Source organism: Lepidochelys olivacea, assembly GCF_965140295.1.
Source record: "Lepidochelys olivacea isolate rLepOli2 genome assembly, chromosome: 9".
Lineage (NCBI taxonomy): Eukaryota > Metazoa > Chordata > Testudines > Cheloniidae > Lepidochelys > Lepidochelys olivacea.
The window spans coordinates 45,271,998-45,289,608 of NC_140419.1; the positions used below are offsets into that span (position 1 = coordinate 45,271,998).

At 42.8% G+C, this 17,611-nt stretch overlaps 1 protein-coding gene across 2 annotated transcripts in view; it reads left to right on the forward strand.

The window, feature by feature from the left end:
- Positions 1-17,611, forward strand: part of ARHGEF4 (Rho guanine nucleotide exchange factor 4) — a 178,595-nt gene that overhangs the window by 10,553 nt on the left and 150,431 nt on the right. For both annotated transcript variants that reach the window (XM_084638300.1, XM_084638301.1), the window contains one exon: positions 5,178-5,307. In XM_084638300.1, the coding sequence (XP_084494426.1) occupies positions 5,178-5,307 (130 nt within the window). The remainder of the gene's footprint in view (positions 1-5,177; positions 5,308-17,611) is intronic.

Here is a 17,611-nt window from a genome sequence, read left to right on the forward strand (position 1 = left end):
CTCTGCATGCCAAATTTCTGTAGGCCCACACAACATGAGCTCATCTGCTGGTGCTACCACAGCTGGGTCCTAACAAATATTGGGCCAATCCTATGATGTGCTGTAAACCCTTAGCTCGCCATGGGCAGGTTCTGCTGACAATGAGTGATGCTGCTGGCTCTGAAGATGACATTCTGGGCATACAGTGTACCGTGACCTTGCTGATGTTTTTTAGTAAAAGCGATCATGTCATTTTCAGCATTGTTTAAAATGCTGGGGAAATGACTGATTGTTTTCAAGGGGAAAAATGATTTTTAGACTTACATAGACTCCATTCTAAACAAAAGGCAGTAAAATGTGTTAAAAAATAATTGCTTGACAGTGTAGACGGCGGTAGAAATGTAATTAATGCTACAAGAAATGTTAGCCAGCATCTAGAATATTAAAGTTTGTAGAAAGGGTGATGAATTATTTCATCATCTTTCACTTCTCCCTTTAAGCCCAGATGCTCTTCGTTCTACTCATCTGTTCCCTAGGCTGAAAACTATTGCTACCAATAAACACTGTCTCCATTGAATCTTTCCACTTTCTTTTTCTGCTGCTAACTTTAAACTGCAATCAGATGTGTAAGCATAAGGGCTATTTATAAATCCGTTATTCCTTTAAGGGAATAATTTGCACACAACTTGTTACCCCAAACGGAGTTACCCAGACACTTTAACTTGAACGCACTGGCTTGGATAAAAGAGTAAAACAAGTGTATTACCTACAAAGAGAGAGATTGTAAGTGAGTACAAGTAATGAGCCGTAAAAGTCAGAAATGGTGACAAGAAAAATAAAGATAAAACACTTACTGTTGCCTAACTTAACAAACTATATCAGATTCAAAACAGTTTTCTCACCACATGCTATTAGCAGTCTTACTTACCTAACCCTTTGGGTCAGGACCCCTCCCCCAGAGTCTAACAGCTGCTTCCTTTGTCTCCTCAGGTGCAGTAAATGAGATGGGCAGGGAGAGAGAGAGGGGTGTCCTGGGTGTTTGCCTCTGGATTTTAGAGTTTCAGTCCCACTGTTGAAAAATATTTCCAAGACGACAGGCAGTCTGTGGGGGAAGAAACTCCATGCCGTTTCTTTGCTAAATTGTAGATTTTTGCCCCTGCCCCCTTTCCTGCCAAAGAATGGCCACTTGTTTACACCTGTCTGTGGTGTCAGCTTGCCCTTTGTCTCTGAGGAAACGGTTTGGTCACTCCCCAGACTTCTCTGGAAAACATACTTTTAGTCATGATTTCAGCTTGTGTTTATATCTTCACATATAATGCAGCCACATGGATTTTGCCATGATACTATTGATCAGCAAATTGAGTTTCCAAATGACACCTCACACAGCATACCTTTTACAAACATTATTATGAGTAGGATGTGAACACAGGGGCATAGTCTGTCACAGTTTGCTTTGTTTTGCTCAGGACCAGTAAGATGCTGACCTGCCTTGAATCGGGGGAGTCTACAAAAATCCCCGGAGTCCAGACATGAAGCTGGACTCAGCTGTCACTTACAATGAAATACCACCCATAATAAGCTGAGTATATGCTGATCTCCTGTTTTAAAGTGTTAACATTTAACTGGTCCCAGCTAGCCTTTGAAGTAACACTGCCTGAAGTGGAATGAGAGAAATTCACACCATTGTTGGTAAATCAGTTTCATTTTGCCTGGCAACTGACTTGCATTAATTTACATAGTACAGGGTCTCTCAATGCAGTCTGGAGTATTTCAGATGTATTTTAATGCAATCCTATATTCAGAAGACTAGAGAAAAATCAGTGTCCAATCCGCAGTCCTGTGTAGTCCATTGATTCTTTAGGGGCAATCCAAACCTGTGACCCCCCACTCCCCATCTGTTTTCAGAATTCTTTTTGGAGGAGCTGTTTTAGCAGCATCTAGTCATTCTCTCTTCCCCTCTCTACTTCAACACATCGTTAAACCCTGACTGTTGAACTTGACTGCGGTCAAAAGTGCATCTGGTAGCACACAGCTTCTGGGTAATTCAGCAGAACCCAAATCCCTTGTTGCTGGACTTCTGAGGAATCCAGAAACGGGACAGCACAGGATGGTTATGCCAAACAGTTCCATTTTATACTCTCAATGGAAATAACAGTGGGAAAAGCAAATCCAATCTCTCACCTTGCTAAGCAGACTCCTGTCAGAGTCCCCATCAGAGCCTCATGCCAAACACATGCATTTTACATGTGTGAAACAACAGAAACTTAGGGTATGTCTACACTGTGTGGTAATGCACACTATGGGGGTGTTGTGATTTCCAGAGCAGACTGTGTTGCAAATTAATTGGTCTGTGTAGACCCTGCTGGTGCACTTTAACGTTTGAAACAGTATTACATCAAAGCATGCTAGGGCACCTTCAGTGCACACCAGCAGGGTCTACACAGACCAACTGATGCATAACACATTAGTGCCTTTAGAAATCACACTCTTATAGAGCACATTGCCCACTGTGCAGATAACCCCTTAGGCTTGTAAGCAACAATTGAAAACAGCAGAATGAAGAAGACTATTATAATTTTAACAATCAACACCAATAACGTGCAGAACATTTTAACACTGTAATCTCCCTTTTCATTGCTAACCAGCTAAACTCTCTACACAGAACACAAGGAAACCTATCTTAATGTAACAAATAAAATATAGCACCCATGTTACAGGAAATGTATATACACATACAGGCCCAAATTATCTTCTCAGGTACGCCATTTGCAATCCCACTAACTTCAGTAGTCAGTTAAATGGGGAGAGCCTTTGGCCCGGAGAGTTGTTAAAGTGTGCAAAAACGTACAATTTCCCATTGTAAAGAGGATGTGTCTCCTTTAACACACAGAGGTATCCTTCTATAAAGATCTGTGATTATAGCCAGATCACGTGCATTGTGGTTGTATCAGGTTCACTCTGGGAGGATAACCAAGTTGTTTGGGAGCAGATCTTGGACCCAGGTAAGGTGCCTCTCTTGTGCATCTGAAGAATCACAGAGATGGGGATGTGGTAAAAGGCCTTTTCCAAATAGGTATAGAATTCCTTAGGGGGGTATTTAACGGCTTGCTGCCATAGGAAGAGCCCAGCTGGAACAAAAGCTTGCATTTTTCTAAGGAGCAGCATTTGGTCCATAGCGTCTGCTGTAACCGTTATGAAACTACAGCGTGTGCACAACACAGTAATGCCTTCTACCCTGTTTACAACTAAATATCCTAGACGTCATGCTTGGTATTTGCATTTCTGTGCTTTGCCTATTTTGTGCTGTCTTGTCGTCATTTGAAGTGGGTGTGCCCCCGGTGGGGCTTCATTGTTATTGTCTAAACAAACAGACACTGCTTAGGTTAATTTGCACAGGATTTACTCCGTTACTCTGGAGAAGGCGATTGGTGCGAAAACATTGGCTCTGTTCTGTGTATTCCAATAGAGTAAACCCCATGGACTGGAACGGAATACTATTACTTTCAGCTACCTGAGCAGTGTGGTTGCTTTGCTTTTTTTCTTTCGGAAGAACATTTTGCTAAGAACCTGTTTTCTTAAAGAAGCCATTGGCAGGAAGCCAGGTTTGCATGACACCCTTGGTTACTTACGGTATTGTGGGTGAACAAGGAAGCAAAGATTATGCTTTTGGTGACAGACCAGTGTATTAGCAGGAAAGAAGAAGGATCCTAGTTGGAATACTGGACTTCAGTATCCCAGACCTTTGTTTCGGTCATGGATGAAAATATTGTTGCTGTGAAAAGCTCAGAAGTAGTAAAGGAAAAGGGCAGTAATGGTAGTGGGCTGGGGGCTTGCCATACCCATGAGACTAACCCTTGCTGGCCTGCTGCTGTCACATTAATTTAATTTACACTTGCAGTCACTAATAGTCTACCCAGTGAGCAGCAGCGAGAGACACGAGATGGAGAAATAATAAAAATGAAGTAGAAAAAAATATGCAGTGAAAGCAAACTTAGCTTGTGCTACAGTAACTCCAGCGTTTGGTGTCTTTGATCACACTGTATATTGTGCTAAGATCTTGAATGATCTATAATGTGATAGGGTTTAACTTTCATCAGTTTGTAGCACGGTACGTGTCATCTGTGTTCCCTGATGAATTAGTAGAGGGATACTCAGTTTGCAGCATTCCTTTGGCTCCTTAGTGGACCGAGTATTCTGGCTCCAGCAGGTCATTTCTATGTCCTATTGATCCAAAGGGCTGCTTGTTCAATCTCATGAGATCTACCTATGCTATCTCATACTGAGTTCAGCATACTTTCATCGCAAATCATGATGGCCAGGTCCTCCAGGTCTGTTTCCTTCCCACCTATTGAATTGCTGAGCTTTAGTATGAATTCTACTGGGAAAAAAGGACCCATTCTAAGACTAATACGGCTCAATCTACCATATCCTGTTTCCATTACCAAGTTCAAGTTGACAGCTGGTAGTTCCTATTTCAAGGTAGTGGGGGATGAATTGGGAAGAACATGTCTTGCTATGGAAAAAGTTACAAAAAAAATAAAGTTTTTCTTGCAATAGCAATAAACAAAGCAAATGAACATTCCTTTCAGGATTTTTTGCGGGGGAGGTGGTTTGGCAGGTGAAAACTGCCTTTTCTCTTGATGAATGTCCCTCTTCCATTTTTATCCATGGAGAAAGCTGCTTGCACTGGCAAAACTGGCTCTGATTAATTTTTATTGGGTAAAAATGTCATGGGATGAATTAGTCCATATTTGGGACTAATATATTAGTCCATCTATTGCTCAGTTTTCAAAAGAAATCTCTTGTCTTTTTTCTTCTTCTTCCTTCACAAGGTGTTTAACAGAAGGGAAATAATTTCATGTGTTTCTAGCGCAAAATAGATGCTACTTAAGAATGACAGGGTACCTATTAACATGGTGACTATACCTGTGCAAGATGTCGTCATGGCTCAGTTAACCTTTCCTTCTGTCCCTTGCAGCTCTGTCCTCTCCATTACTGTTTAAATCTCCATTTTAAAGAAAAGGCTCTTTTTGATGGTACAGATCCATCTCCCTAAGTATAAATCTCCTGATCCTGAAAATCCTTACCTTACTTACACTAGCAATCACTACAGCTGGAAGGAAATGTTTCAGGATGAAGCCTATAATTCTGGGTACCTAAGCTTAATGTCTCCTTTGTTTTCCTTTTCTTTCTTGCAGGCTAGAATGAGTCTGTCCATCACTTCTCCAGTTGCCTTTGAGATTCTTCCCCTGAAGTTGCATCCATTTTCCCAGAGCACCCCAACGGGCTTAGACTGCGTGGGCTGGAAACGGCGTATCTCATTTCCTGGTGTGTATGCTGCGTCCTTCTTACTTTGACAACTATTTTGCAAGAATTAATTTCTGTTTCATTGAATACAGACACTGTATAGTATCGGCAATATCATCCAATTCTGTTATAGTAATATTAATGTCTGTGCCCTTACAGTTCACATATCTTCAGGCTAAAGCTGTGCAGTTAAGTCTCTTTCTGCAGGTGGCTACTACTACCAGCATGTTACAGATGAAGAAAGTGAGGCATAGACAGGTGAAGTCTGGGTTGCACAGGAAGTTAGTGGCAATAGAACCCAGATCCCCTGACTCACAGTCCACTTTTCTAAATACTAGACAACAGTGTCTCCTTCTCTCATTTAGTTCCTTAGATTGCGGGCTTAGCATTGTTTAAACTCACTAGAGAATCCAGCCCCTCACAAAGAGTATTATGGAATAGAAGGGTGTGTCTACATTGCAATACAACTCCTGCAGCTGGTCTGGGTCAACTGACTTGGGCTCAGGCTAGCAGGCTGTAAAATTGTGGTGTAGACATTCAGGCCTGGTCTGGAGCCTGGGCCCTGGGACCCTGTGAGGGGGAAGGGTCTGAGAGCCTAAATGTCTACACCACAATTTTACAGCCCTGTTCCCGAGCCTTGTGAGCCCAAGTCAGCTGACACGGGACAGCTGTGGGTGTTTACTTGCAGTGTAGACATACCCTAAGGGCCACAGTGAAGGGAGTAGTTGATAATCGTTTTCTTTGCTTTACTGTGCCTCATTTAGTATAACTCACTATAGCTATGTAGATCCTGTCAGTGGACTTGAAAGTTTGAATGCATCCTCAGTACTTACAGCCCTTGTAGCAATAACAATGCAACCAAATGTCATCTTTCATGGTATAAGCTAATCACTGTGGGGGGCAGGATGGATTTTTTTCTCCATCTACACATTGCAAAGTTGATTAGATGCACCTTGCAAGCTTTGCATCAGGTGCTGGATGTGGCTGAAGGCAGGATACTTGAATGAATGGTCTGATGCAGTGTAATAAATCCTACTTTTCTTCATCAGTGGGTTCTCTGTGCTCACTCAACTAACTAAGGACACGTCTCAGTAACTCTCCCAGTGCATCTTGGGAATGAGTATTATGTCTGTGAGTGAAGAAGAGGTTTAGGGGAAAGAGGATTGCTCCTAATACTTGACACAAACACAGAAGTTCTCTCTCTTAGGTAGTTCAATGGCCCTGGTTTTTGTAGTATCTGAGCACCCGACAATCGTTATTAACTTTATCCTCACAACACCCTTGTGAAATAGGGATTCCCCATCTATCTCCTTTGTATAGATGGGGAACTGAGGCACTAAGACCAAGTGACCTGCCCAAGGTTGACACAGGAAAGCTGGAGCAGGACAGGTAATTGAACCCAGGTTAAACCTGGGTGCCAGGCTAGTGCCCTAACTAGAGGACCATGCTTCCTCTCAATTTTGAGGCTTGTACTTGGCCACACCAGCACATTATATACTTCCAGAGCTTCAGGCCCTGCATTCTGGTGGCTGCAGTGTACCGTGATGGCTTGCGCTGAGAGACTGAGAAACCCTGAAGAAAACGTCTCTGACCCAGGTGCTCCTGTCTGCTTAGTCAGGTGGAGGTAACCATAAAGATATGGAAATGGAGAGGAAAGGGGGCCTGATGCAGCAGCTCCACTGTGAAATCTTTCCATCCTGGAGAGATTCCAGAGCTGTTGCCTGCCACCCTACCCCAGATATTGCTGGGGCTCTTTGGCTTTTGGGTGGGAATGGAGCAACACTGGGATATGGAAGGGTTTGGAGCCCCTCTAGGTGGCCTGGTCTATCTTAACGTTGTAGGTTTCGGAGCAGAAATCTGCAAAAGAGATTGCCACATGCAACATTAACTTCCCCCTGTGATTCCCCCCAGCTTGCAGAAGGGGAGTAGTGCGTAGCCATGAGGGTAATGGTGAGGTGCAGCACAGCTCCTAACTGAGCCTTGCTGCTGGAGGAGAGAGGACTGCAGAGGGCAGTGCAGAGGAGAGTCCAGCAATGGGGATTGCCTTAGGATTCTGATACTTGCGCTGTGCTCTCCCAGAGGATCTGCCCGGTTTGTCAGCCATGCCATCTCTGCATGGCTGCAAACCCCTCCGATGTGACATTGACTCCAGAAGGGTGAACCTTGCAGAGTTGTTAACTGCATTGAGTCCTCCCTGTGGGGTTTCTGTGGGAGGGAAGCATCGGGACTTGTTTGAGTTATTTCTCCCGCAGCGTGGAGCAAAAGAATGCACTTTGTCCCCGATTCGTTGTAAGCATCCCTCATTGCAAGTCCCATTGTAAGTGCAAAGTGTGAACCTGCAACTGATAGAAATAGATCAATAGTAATAATGTATGGCAAGACTTGGGTGGTGAAAGGGGATGTTCTACTGTCTCACGGGAACTCCAGCTAGCTCAAGATGATCTCACCTAAATTGCAGGTTTAATTAGGTTCCAACAAACATAACAGAGTCTCTGCCTCATGCTAGCTGGAGATAATTGGGGTAGGTACAGTAAGAGTCTCTAAATTGCTAAGTAGGCACTAAAACAGCTAAATGAGCCTTGAGGACTAAATGTCTCCAGTATTTAAGAGATCACATTAAAGAAGGATATGTGCTGTATTTTTATGTGGAATATGCATGAGATCAGATGTCTACTTAATTTCTAGTTACTTGAATTTTTTTAAAATTCAGATACAAGCCTCACACTTTATTAACCAGGGAAAAGTATCCCTGCCAGGTTCTTGTGTTCTCCAGATAACCATATCTGCAGAAAGATAAGCTGATAACTGTAGCAGTTTTAGAGTGGGATGAAGAAAGAACATGTAGAAGATATTCAAAGGCACAGTTGAAAGAATACAGTTGAAAGGCACAGAAGAAAGAATATGTAGAAGATTTTCAAAGGCACAGTTGGTAGCTAGGTACCCAACTCCTATTTACAGTCAGTGGGAATTGGACGCAGAAATGCCGTTTGTGCTTTTGAAAATCTGCCCTGTGATTTCAGCAATATAGTCACCTGCTCACCTTAACTGATCACTCTCGTTATAGTGGGTGTGGCAACACCCATTTTTTCATGTTCTCTGTGTATATCTATCTATCTTCCTACTGTATTTTCCACTGCATGCATCCGATGAAGTGGGTTTTAGCCCATGAAAGCTTATGCTCAAATAAATTTGTTAGTCTCTAAGGTGCCACAAGTACTCCTCATTCTTTCTGCTGATACAGACTAACACGGCTACCACTCTGAAACCTATATACTGGGTATACAGATTTTAATCCTTATCAGGATGACCGACATCTGCACTAATCATCTACGTAAGCAGAGTATTAGGAACAGTTGGTTTAAAAATTGTTTGCTTTATAGTGGTTAATAAAATTCAAACACAGAGGCTGCAGATTAGCCCTAGAGACCAGAAAACAAACTATTTCTTATCGCAATGTCACCCCCTTCCTCCTTTGCTCTGCCAACAATGATGGCATTGATTGCCGGCCTGTGTGCTATTCCCACAAGCACCTTTGTGATTTCTCCCCTGCTGCCCCTTAGGCTTGGGAAGAACTCCCCAACACAATTCACAAAGCTACTGCCTTAGCCTGTTTCAAATCCTTACCTTTTCTGAGATGTCTACAGATCACAGGAGCCACCTGTGACTACTGACTATAACTATAACTCTGTTACCTTGTCTTGCCTCCATCCTGAGTGTTGGTTTATTCACCAGTTGTATATTGTTTAAATCTTAGGCTCTGATTGTGACCATTCTGGAGCTTGTCAGTGTTGTGCCTAGTCAAATAAAGCCCTAATCCCTGTTTGGGATCCTTTAGGCACTGCCACAATAGAAATGAATAATACTGATGTTCTGTGCGCAGTTGGCTCAGAGAACCTGAAATTCATAGGAGCCCCCAGTGGGGGTTATTTATATTGAAATAGTAGCAACTTTATTTATTCATTTTTATTTTTTTTTAAGTAAAATGAAAAGTGAATTTGGAGTGACCAATAGGTGGTGCCCTGGGTTTTTAGAAAACACTTCCCTAGCAAAACGGACAATTAAAGTTGCATCTTCTGGGAGGCACAGAATATTCTGAGATCAGCAGTGAATATGAGTGAATGTTTAATGTTATGACCTACACATGAACCTCAGGAATTCTGCTTGAAGCTGCAGCAAACTGGAATGAAATTCCACAACGAAACCTTTTCATATTAACAAAATCCTCTGGAGAGAGAGAGAGAGACGCTTTTCCTAGCGTTGCCATCTCAGTGATCAGCTACTAGTAGGGCTTCATGTAAAAGGAGTGTGTGTGTGTGTGTGTATGTTTGTTTGTGTTTGCTTGCCCATTTTCATCCTGGTACGATGTTTCTCTGAAGCCATTTGACTGGGCAATGCTCCAGGCTCACTGGTGAATCTTAAGATCAAAAACATCTTGGATGCGGCTACAGTATAGAAATATGTACATTTCATTTCTTACACAGCTCTGGTTATTTAATTGCTGCCCTGGACAGAGCTGTGGGTTATTTATAACAAAATCGAATATGACCATTTACCAGATCTTTTTAATATCATTTAATAGTTATTCTTGACTTTAAAGTTTTAATAGCTTCTGTATTAATAATCATTTAATGCATGGAAAGCTACTGTATACACTGATGCAAGGAAAATGAGGGCCCCCTGCGGTTGTGTTGTGTGTGGCCACGTGGTGGATTTTGGTAAAATCCCACTTCCAGAATCTGCTCCGTGCGTCAGGTTGGGCAGGGGGCACTACAGAGGCTTCTGTGAGTTTGGAAATTTCCTAGACTTCCCTCCAGTCCTCCTTGTATGGCAGGATGATGGCCATGATGCATGGCATTCATTGAGGGTGCTTGATTAATGCAGGAAAAATTGTGTGATCTTCATCCATGCTTCTGTTGCTTGTACTAGGACAAGAGGATGCTGTGCATGGTCTTCTAACAATTTAGAAGGTGCGAGACCAGCTACTCCCAACTAAGGCATGGCAACTTTGCCAGAGAGGAGTGGAGTGGAGGAGGTCGTGACCTATAATGCCAAACCAAGCTTCTGGTTAGTTGAAGACCTCTTCCAAGCAGTCTTTGATATTGTTGACCATGAGGCAATGTTTTGCCTGCCTGCCATTCATGTCTGGGATAAACGAGATGCAATAGTTTGATTCTTTTCTCTAAGAGACTCCGGAGGTTGGGGTCGGACAGTTAATTGCATGTTCCAAGGGCAGTTTCTTGTAAAGTTCTGCAAAGTTCCAATCTGTCACCCCTTTGTTCAATGGGGCCACTAGGAAAGCTTATGAGAGACTATTAGGTGGAGGAGATGCAGCTCTAACTACTTTTTACTAAAAATCAGTTGCTTGTGTATTGTTTTCCCGATGTGCGGTGGAGTCTGAATGAAAATGTGTGTGTTGAGCCTGAGTCCAGACAAGTGTGGGGTGATACTGGTAAGTGGTTGTGCTCTGCAAAGGTTATTGAGGGAGATAGGACCATGGTTTGTCAAGGAGATTTGCAATCTGAAGTGGAACTCCTGGCTGCTCTGGGAATCTAAGGTGGCATTGGTTGCTACACTAAGTGCTTTTGCCATTAGTGTTTAGTTAGATGGTTATGACCTTTCCTCTCCAGTTGATGCTTGGCAACAGTTACCTGTGCTGCTGTAACTGGACTACTGCAGTGTACCACAGGTGATGGTATATTTGAAAAAAACAAATTGGGAGCTTCGGTGAGTGCAGTACATGGATGTCCACCTGCTTAGCAAAGTCGACCATAGGACATATAACACAACTCTTCTCCAGAGGCTCTACTGGCTTCCTACCCATTACCTGCTGCAATTCCAGGTATTGACTTTGATCTATGAATCCTTTATGTTTTGGGCCCTATATTCCTGAGAAACTGTGTCTCAGTATGCTGCCTCAGAGGACAAGATCAACTTGTCTGGAGACTGGGAGCAAAATTCAGGTTCTGATCCTAGTTGCAAACATCCTAGATCCACAAACAGTTTGGAGACCTGGGATGAGATTAGTTGAAAAGTACATTCCCCTCCCTGTCAGCTGGCCCATCTCTCCCTCCCTCCTTCAAAGCACCAGGGCCGAACCCCAGCATTATCGTTGCTCTCTTCAGGTGGGCCAGTTGCCTCTCGCCTTGCCAGCACCTCCCTGTTTTGAGGCTGAGTACTCTCTCCCAAACTTTCAGGGCGTGTTATGTGAATTGTCCTCCCATCATTTGGCTTCTGGGGTGGCATCCTGGCATAGCCCACTGTGCACACACAAACTGCTGGAGTCTTTGGTGTGGTCCAGGAAAATACCTGCCTCATTCCATTATAGGGTGAGAGAAGAAAGGAAACATTTCTTCTACCATGACAGCTGGCTCATCACAGGAATATTGACACTGCACAAGACTTAATGTATTCTCTAATATCTGCACACTGGGCATTATGGGAGTCTATGATGCTAGCAGTTTCCTAAAGTAGAAAAGGGAGTGTTTTCCCATCTCCCACTCCAGTGTGTGAGTACAAGGGACGACAAGGAACACCGCTTTTCCTCTCATCAAGACTCTGGTGGTTTGGAGAGAGCAGCCCAAGCCTGGTTTCTAGAAGATGTGAAGAAGCAGCTACTTGGCACCCTCTGAAGGTCCCAAAGAGGGGCTGCTGGGCCCAGTACAAAGAAGGGAAGGAGGGCTGGTCACTGACCTCCTAGAAGAGAGGAATGGTGACATTTTTGGGGGCCATGGTTTGAAGAATGGATGGATAAAAGCATTAGGAGAGCCCTGAGGGGATGGCTGTCCTGATGGTTTTGGTCCAAGGAAACCTGTTAGGGGTTGTTCCACTGCCAGACTGTCATGAAACGTTTGGATGATGTAGTCCAGGTCAATCAAAATCAACAGAGTTTGTTCTCTCCTCATGGGGTGAGTGTAGACAGGTGGAATGTCAGATCAAAAGGCCGCCACTGAAACCAAAGTAAATGTTTTATAAAAGGATGCATCTTATGCCACACTTGCTGTGAATAATAAAACAGGGCTGTGTCTAGAACCAAGTGTTGGAACTCAGTGTGAACAAAACAAAACATAATGGCAGCTGGAGAGTTCCTACCCGAGGAATGGTCTAAGGACTTTCTGAAGTAATGTGTTACCGCAGTGGCTGGCATTGCCTTGCCTCTCTAGGCAAATGAAACATCCCTCATGTTCTCGGAAACAGCAGACAGTAGCCTTCAATTTGAAAACCTCTTTCAGCTAACCAAGACAGCAAGGATATCATCTACACTGTTTGATAAGGGCCTGTCACACTGGGAAAATTTCCTCCTAAATTCAAACTGGATCTGCTAAACCAGTTTTAAAACTGGTCATGGTTGAAGTGTAGACCTGATTTAGGGGGATAGGATCACTCTTAGTGAACCAGATGAGACCACCTTATTCTTGTAACCAGTTCATACCTCTTAAGCCTGGTCTACACTATTTCTCCAGCAAGTTTTAACGCTGGCCCAGCTGAACCAATTTTAAAACCAGGTTGATTTTTTTGGAAATTTCCTCCATGTAGACCAGCATTAAGAGCCAAAGGATATTTAACTTAACTGCCCTGTGACAATCCAAGAGATGAACTAAAGAATGGTGCCTCTGGGTATGCTTCAGCTGCTCACCAGGGTGCACTGCAGCATCAGTACTGACGCTGGAATGAGCCCTGAGCTCGCTCCCTTCTTTCCAGTGGCCACATTGCTCTGGCCATGGCACCTGGGAAACCTGGCCCATTTTTATTTTTGTATAAGCCCCATGTAAAGTGAGTTTTTACATCTGCATTAAATAGACACACAGAGAGCAGTGTCAATGGAAGCAAAGTTAGGGATTCGCTTAGTGAGATGATCTGCTTGGGGTACAGGAAAGTGTTTTTTCAGCAGAGAGACTGTTTGTTTACTCAGCATCCTGTGGCTGACTTTCATCCTGGTTTCCCAGCTCTGGATAGGCTGTTATGCTCACACTGGGCAACAGTTAATATGAAGATGTTTGACAACTGCTGGAGAAATCTATTCAAGGGGGGAAATAATAGCTTAATAAGAGGTCTTCATCATATTTTATAAATATTTAGCAGTCTTGTAGTTTAGCTAAATAACAAGATGGGCTGTTTTACTTACATAGTTTTTTGTCCTTTTTCTTCTTGAAGGGCAAAGTGGTTATGAAACTGACATTATAGAACAAAAAAAGTGTGTGTGTAGGAGGGGTGTGCACGTGTGTGTGTGTGTGTGTGTTCTCACTCGCACAACTTAAAAGCTAGTGTTGTACCTTGAAATGTCAATTCCTTCCTCTCTTAACCATGGAGAGAGTATTATAGAGTTTAGATGGTTGGAAGCTAATTGCAATGTCATCTTTATTTTGCACTCTGTCTATAAATCATAGAAAGATTAAATGGATTTAAGATTGACATACTGCGTCTAATCTTAACCACCGGTGTTTGCTCTGGCAATGTGTACTCTCTCAAAGATTGCCACATGTATCCTATATTGAAAGCTGTGCTAGCTGGTTCCCAGTGTGAAACATTACTGCGTACCTGTGTATAAGAGAGGGTTTAAATGGGAACGTGCGCACTACCTACCTAGGGAAAAATGTTTTTGTATATCCACAAAACCTTTTTTATCCATTTTTTTTATGGGAAAGTGAAAGCAAATTCTAGAAAAGTATAAACGGCTCTGTAGACAATCCATTTGCCTCCCTCCCCCAAATTAGCCATCTTCAAACACAAAAGACTAGAATAGGTAAACACAGGGGATATTTGATTAAGGTCTCCTGGACAAAGATTGCCTTCTTGTTATGTGTGGTACGGCATCTAGCACAAAAGGGCCCTCATTTGTGACTGGAGTCCATAGGCCTGCTACAATACAGATAATACTTTATCCCATCTTTGCGCTCCCCCAAAACTCTCAGAAGAAAACCAATCCAAAGAAAAAGTTTCTGCCTGAAATGTGTTAGTAGATGGCATCTCTGCAAGGTGGGATGGGGTTCCTGAGTGGGATTTCTGCAGCCATGCTTTATAGTATTTATATATTCCTTACATTGTATTAAAATGTGCCTATCCCCTGACACCATGAGGTCACTATTTTATTATTACTATTACAATAGCACCTACAGGTTCCACCTGAGATTAGGGACCTATTGCGATAGGGGTTGTACAAACACATTGTAAGAGTCCCTAGCAGCTTTCAGGTTAAATAGAAAAGACAAGCAAAGGGTGGGAGGGTAAACAAAGGCGCACAGAGAGAATGATTTACAGTGGATCAGTGGCAGAGGTGGGAGTAAAATCTAGATCTCCTCATTCCACATCAAGTGTCCTCCTAGACCGCACTGCCTCTCTGATTCACTCTAGTTATACTTAATGTGTGTAACCCCACTATTGATATTGGTTCTTGTTATATGTCCCCATCAATCAATGCTTCCTTTAGTGTGTGTTATAATATGAGCAATTCTGGTTAGATTTGACTGGACAGCAAAGAGGAAGTAGTTCTTTTTCAGTCAACCTGAGGATGCAGGGACATTTCTATATTGAGAGACACAGTAGGGTCCATGTATTCAAATATGATGAAACCACAGGTGTCTTTCATTTTTCTGTATTTAAAAGATAATTTAATGGAACTCCCTCATCCCCAGTGGAAAGGGAACATTATTATTGCTGCTACTCCAAGTGCTGCTTATTATAAAGACATAGTGGTCTGTTCAAGGACAAGCTGTCTGAATGGCTGGACAATGTTAAGTGCTTTGTCATAACCAGAAGTGTTTTTTTCAATAGGTTTTCCATTTGAGAAAGCATCAGTGGAATAGAACTCTATCCCAGGAAAATATTCTCCTGCCCCACTACTGAGGCAAACCCAAAGTGATTTCTATGTCAAAGCAGGAGAAAGTGACTGTGGGATAACATCTTTATTTCCCTTTGATAGAATTATTAAAGCCAAAAATGTAAAACCCTGGTATCTAAAGTTAGGGTCCTAGATCTGTATTTAGGAATCTCAATAATAGTGGCTTAATCTTCTAAGGAGCTACCATTAATTTCAGTGGGATTTGTCAGCACCTTTGAAAATCAAATTACCCTTATTAAACCTAAATATGGTATTAGGAGAATTTAGGAAAATCTTGACGTAAACATTGATTACTTTATCTGATGGATGTTGATATCGTAGAGTAACCTGCTGGATTTTGACTGGCTTAGAGCTGATCTGTTGTGTGCTTCAGCTAATCAGAGCCCAGATCAGCTTTATCCATAAATTCATTGTTCTGACTTTCCTTTATCACTTTCGGAGATCCTCACCATCGTTTTGCTTTTTCATATACAAAGGCCAAAGTGTGTGTATTTTAGTCCGTGTATTTTATGTTGGATTGAGAGAACAATGAATGGAGAACAAACATAAAGTCTTATGAGAGAACACTATGTTCACACTGTAACATTCTGCTTCTGAACAGAGGCACAAAATGGCAGCTCACAGACTCCTCAGAGAAAACAAAGGCATAGATTATATAGCTGCATGGACCATCATTATGACAGATATCTTTTCTGAGAAAGAAGGATGAAATGACGTAAGGCTAGCCTCTCCAAAAATTTGGAGTAACCAAAGAAAAGTCTACCTCTAGAGAACCATCCAAGGTTTTACACAGAGCCTGGTACATGCTGGACCAGGACCCTAGGAGGAACACCAAAGGGGAAAGGGCAAAAACAATCACACTAAAGAGTTGTTTTCATCCTTATGGCCTGTTATAAACAGTAATTCTCATAGACCCAGTGAGGGGGGTAAACGTTATCCCCATTTTTCAGGTAGGGAAATGAAGGTGAAATGTCTAATCCAAGGCCAGAAAGGCAGGTGGTATCAGGGGTGGGATTTTGAACTCTGGGATTCCTGGATCCAATGCCTGTTCTCAGACCACTAGACAACACCTCTTTTTAAAATGTCTTTCCTCGGCAGGGATTACATGTGAAGAGTTAGAAAACTTTGTTTAAGGTTTGCTGAACCAAATCCCCAGATTTCATCCTAGTCTAATAAAAACCCTAGAAAAAGGGCACTTTTAAAGACGTATCCGTCTGCCCTACTAATGGAAGCATGATGGGGTGGCTGTCGCAGCTGACCCATCTGGTTGAAGGCTTGTCTTTTTTGTTTTACTACAGGGGCCCTTGCCACTTCAGAGCTCTGCCCAGGGTGACTGATATGTCTATTACTAATGTCAGCCACGAAGCTCTACATATGAGAGAGATGTGCCTCCATCTCTCTGCGTGTTACGGGAAATGGGAAGCATTAAACTAACAGGCAATTTCCCTGAACCCTCCAGAAATATCTTACTATCACTGGCAATACAGAGCGGAGGGGCAAGATCTCAAGTTCCAGTGGTGTAAATCTGGAGTAACTCCATTCACTGCAGGAGCCATAGTGCCTGAGGCTCCCTCAGCTGCCACTAGTGCCTGGAACCTTGTGGGTAGAGGAAGGAGGCAGCCGATTGTGGGCCTGATTCTGGTCTTACACCCGTGTAAACTAGGAATAACTTCACTGAAGTCGATCAGGTTCCACTGATGTGAAATAGTTGGAGGTAATGGGATAGTCAGGCTGTCTGTCTGCAATAATGTACCTTCCTTTGACTGGTAGGCTTGAGAATTTCAGAACCCTCAGCATAGCTCTCATGGGTTGACCTGGCCCTATGAAAATACTCGTGATACACCTTAAAGGGTGCTGGTTTTGCTAACTGTGAGTTCCCTTCTTTTTACATAAACAAAAAATGTGAAATCCTCATTTCTCACCGGTGTGAGCAGTTTTGCACAATCTCTGCTACAGTGCAAACCGTGTGCTCACTGCTGGCTTATTTTTAAAAGTGTTTGACAAAACTGCAGCCTCAAGGCAGGATTTTTGATGGGTGTGGCAAGGAGAGGCTGGTCTGGAAGTGTCCCTTTGCACTGGAACCTGTGCCATGCTTCAAAGCTCTTGTGGACAGAACAGTTGTTGCTTCATCTTCCAGGAAAATGGCATCCCTGCAGATCACCTCTTCTTTCCATGCTATCGACATACTCTGGCACTTGGAAGCTAACAAGAATATTTTAATTAACTAAGACAAGGGAGTCAATCATTCAGTTTAACTTGGGTCTTCTGCAAGCAATCACATAACTGAACCGAGAGACCATCCCAGTTCTATAGTATGGGAGCGGATGATAAATGATATTATTCAAAGCTCACATGCTCGCAGCAGCAGCCTCACTGAATCCCAATCTTCTGTTCCAGCTTTGAGCATTTATTTTTCATTTTCAATTCTTGTTCTAAGTACTTAAAATAGTTTTTAATAGCAACAGCAGCAGCAGCCAGTACTGACCATGA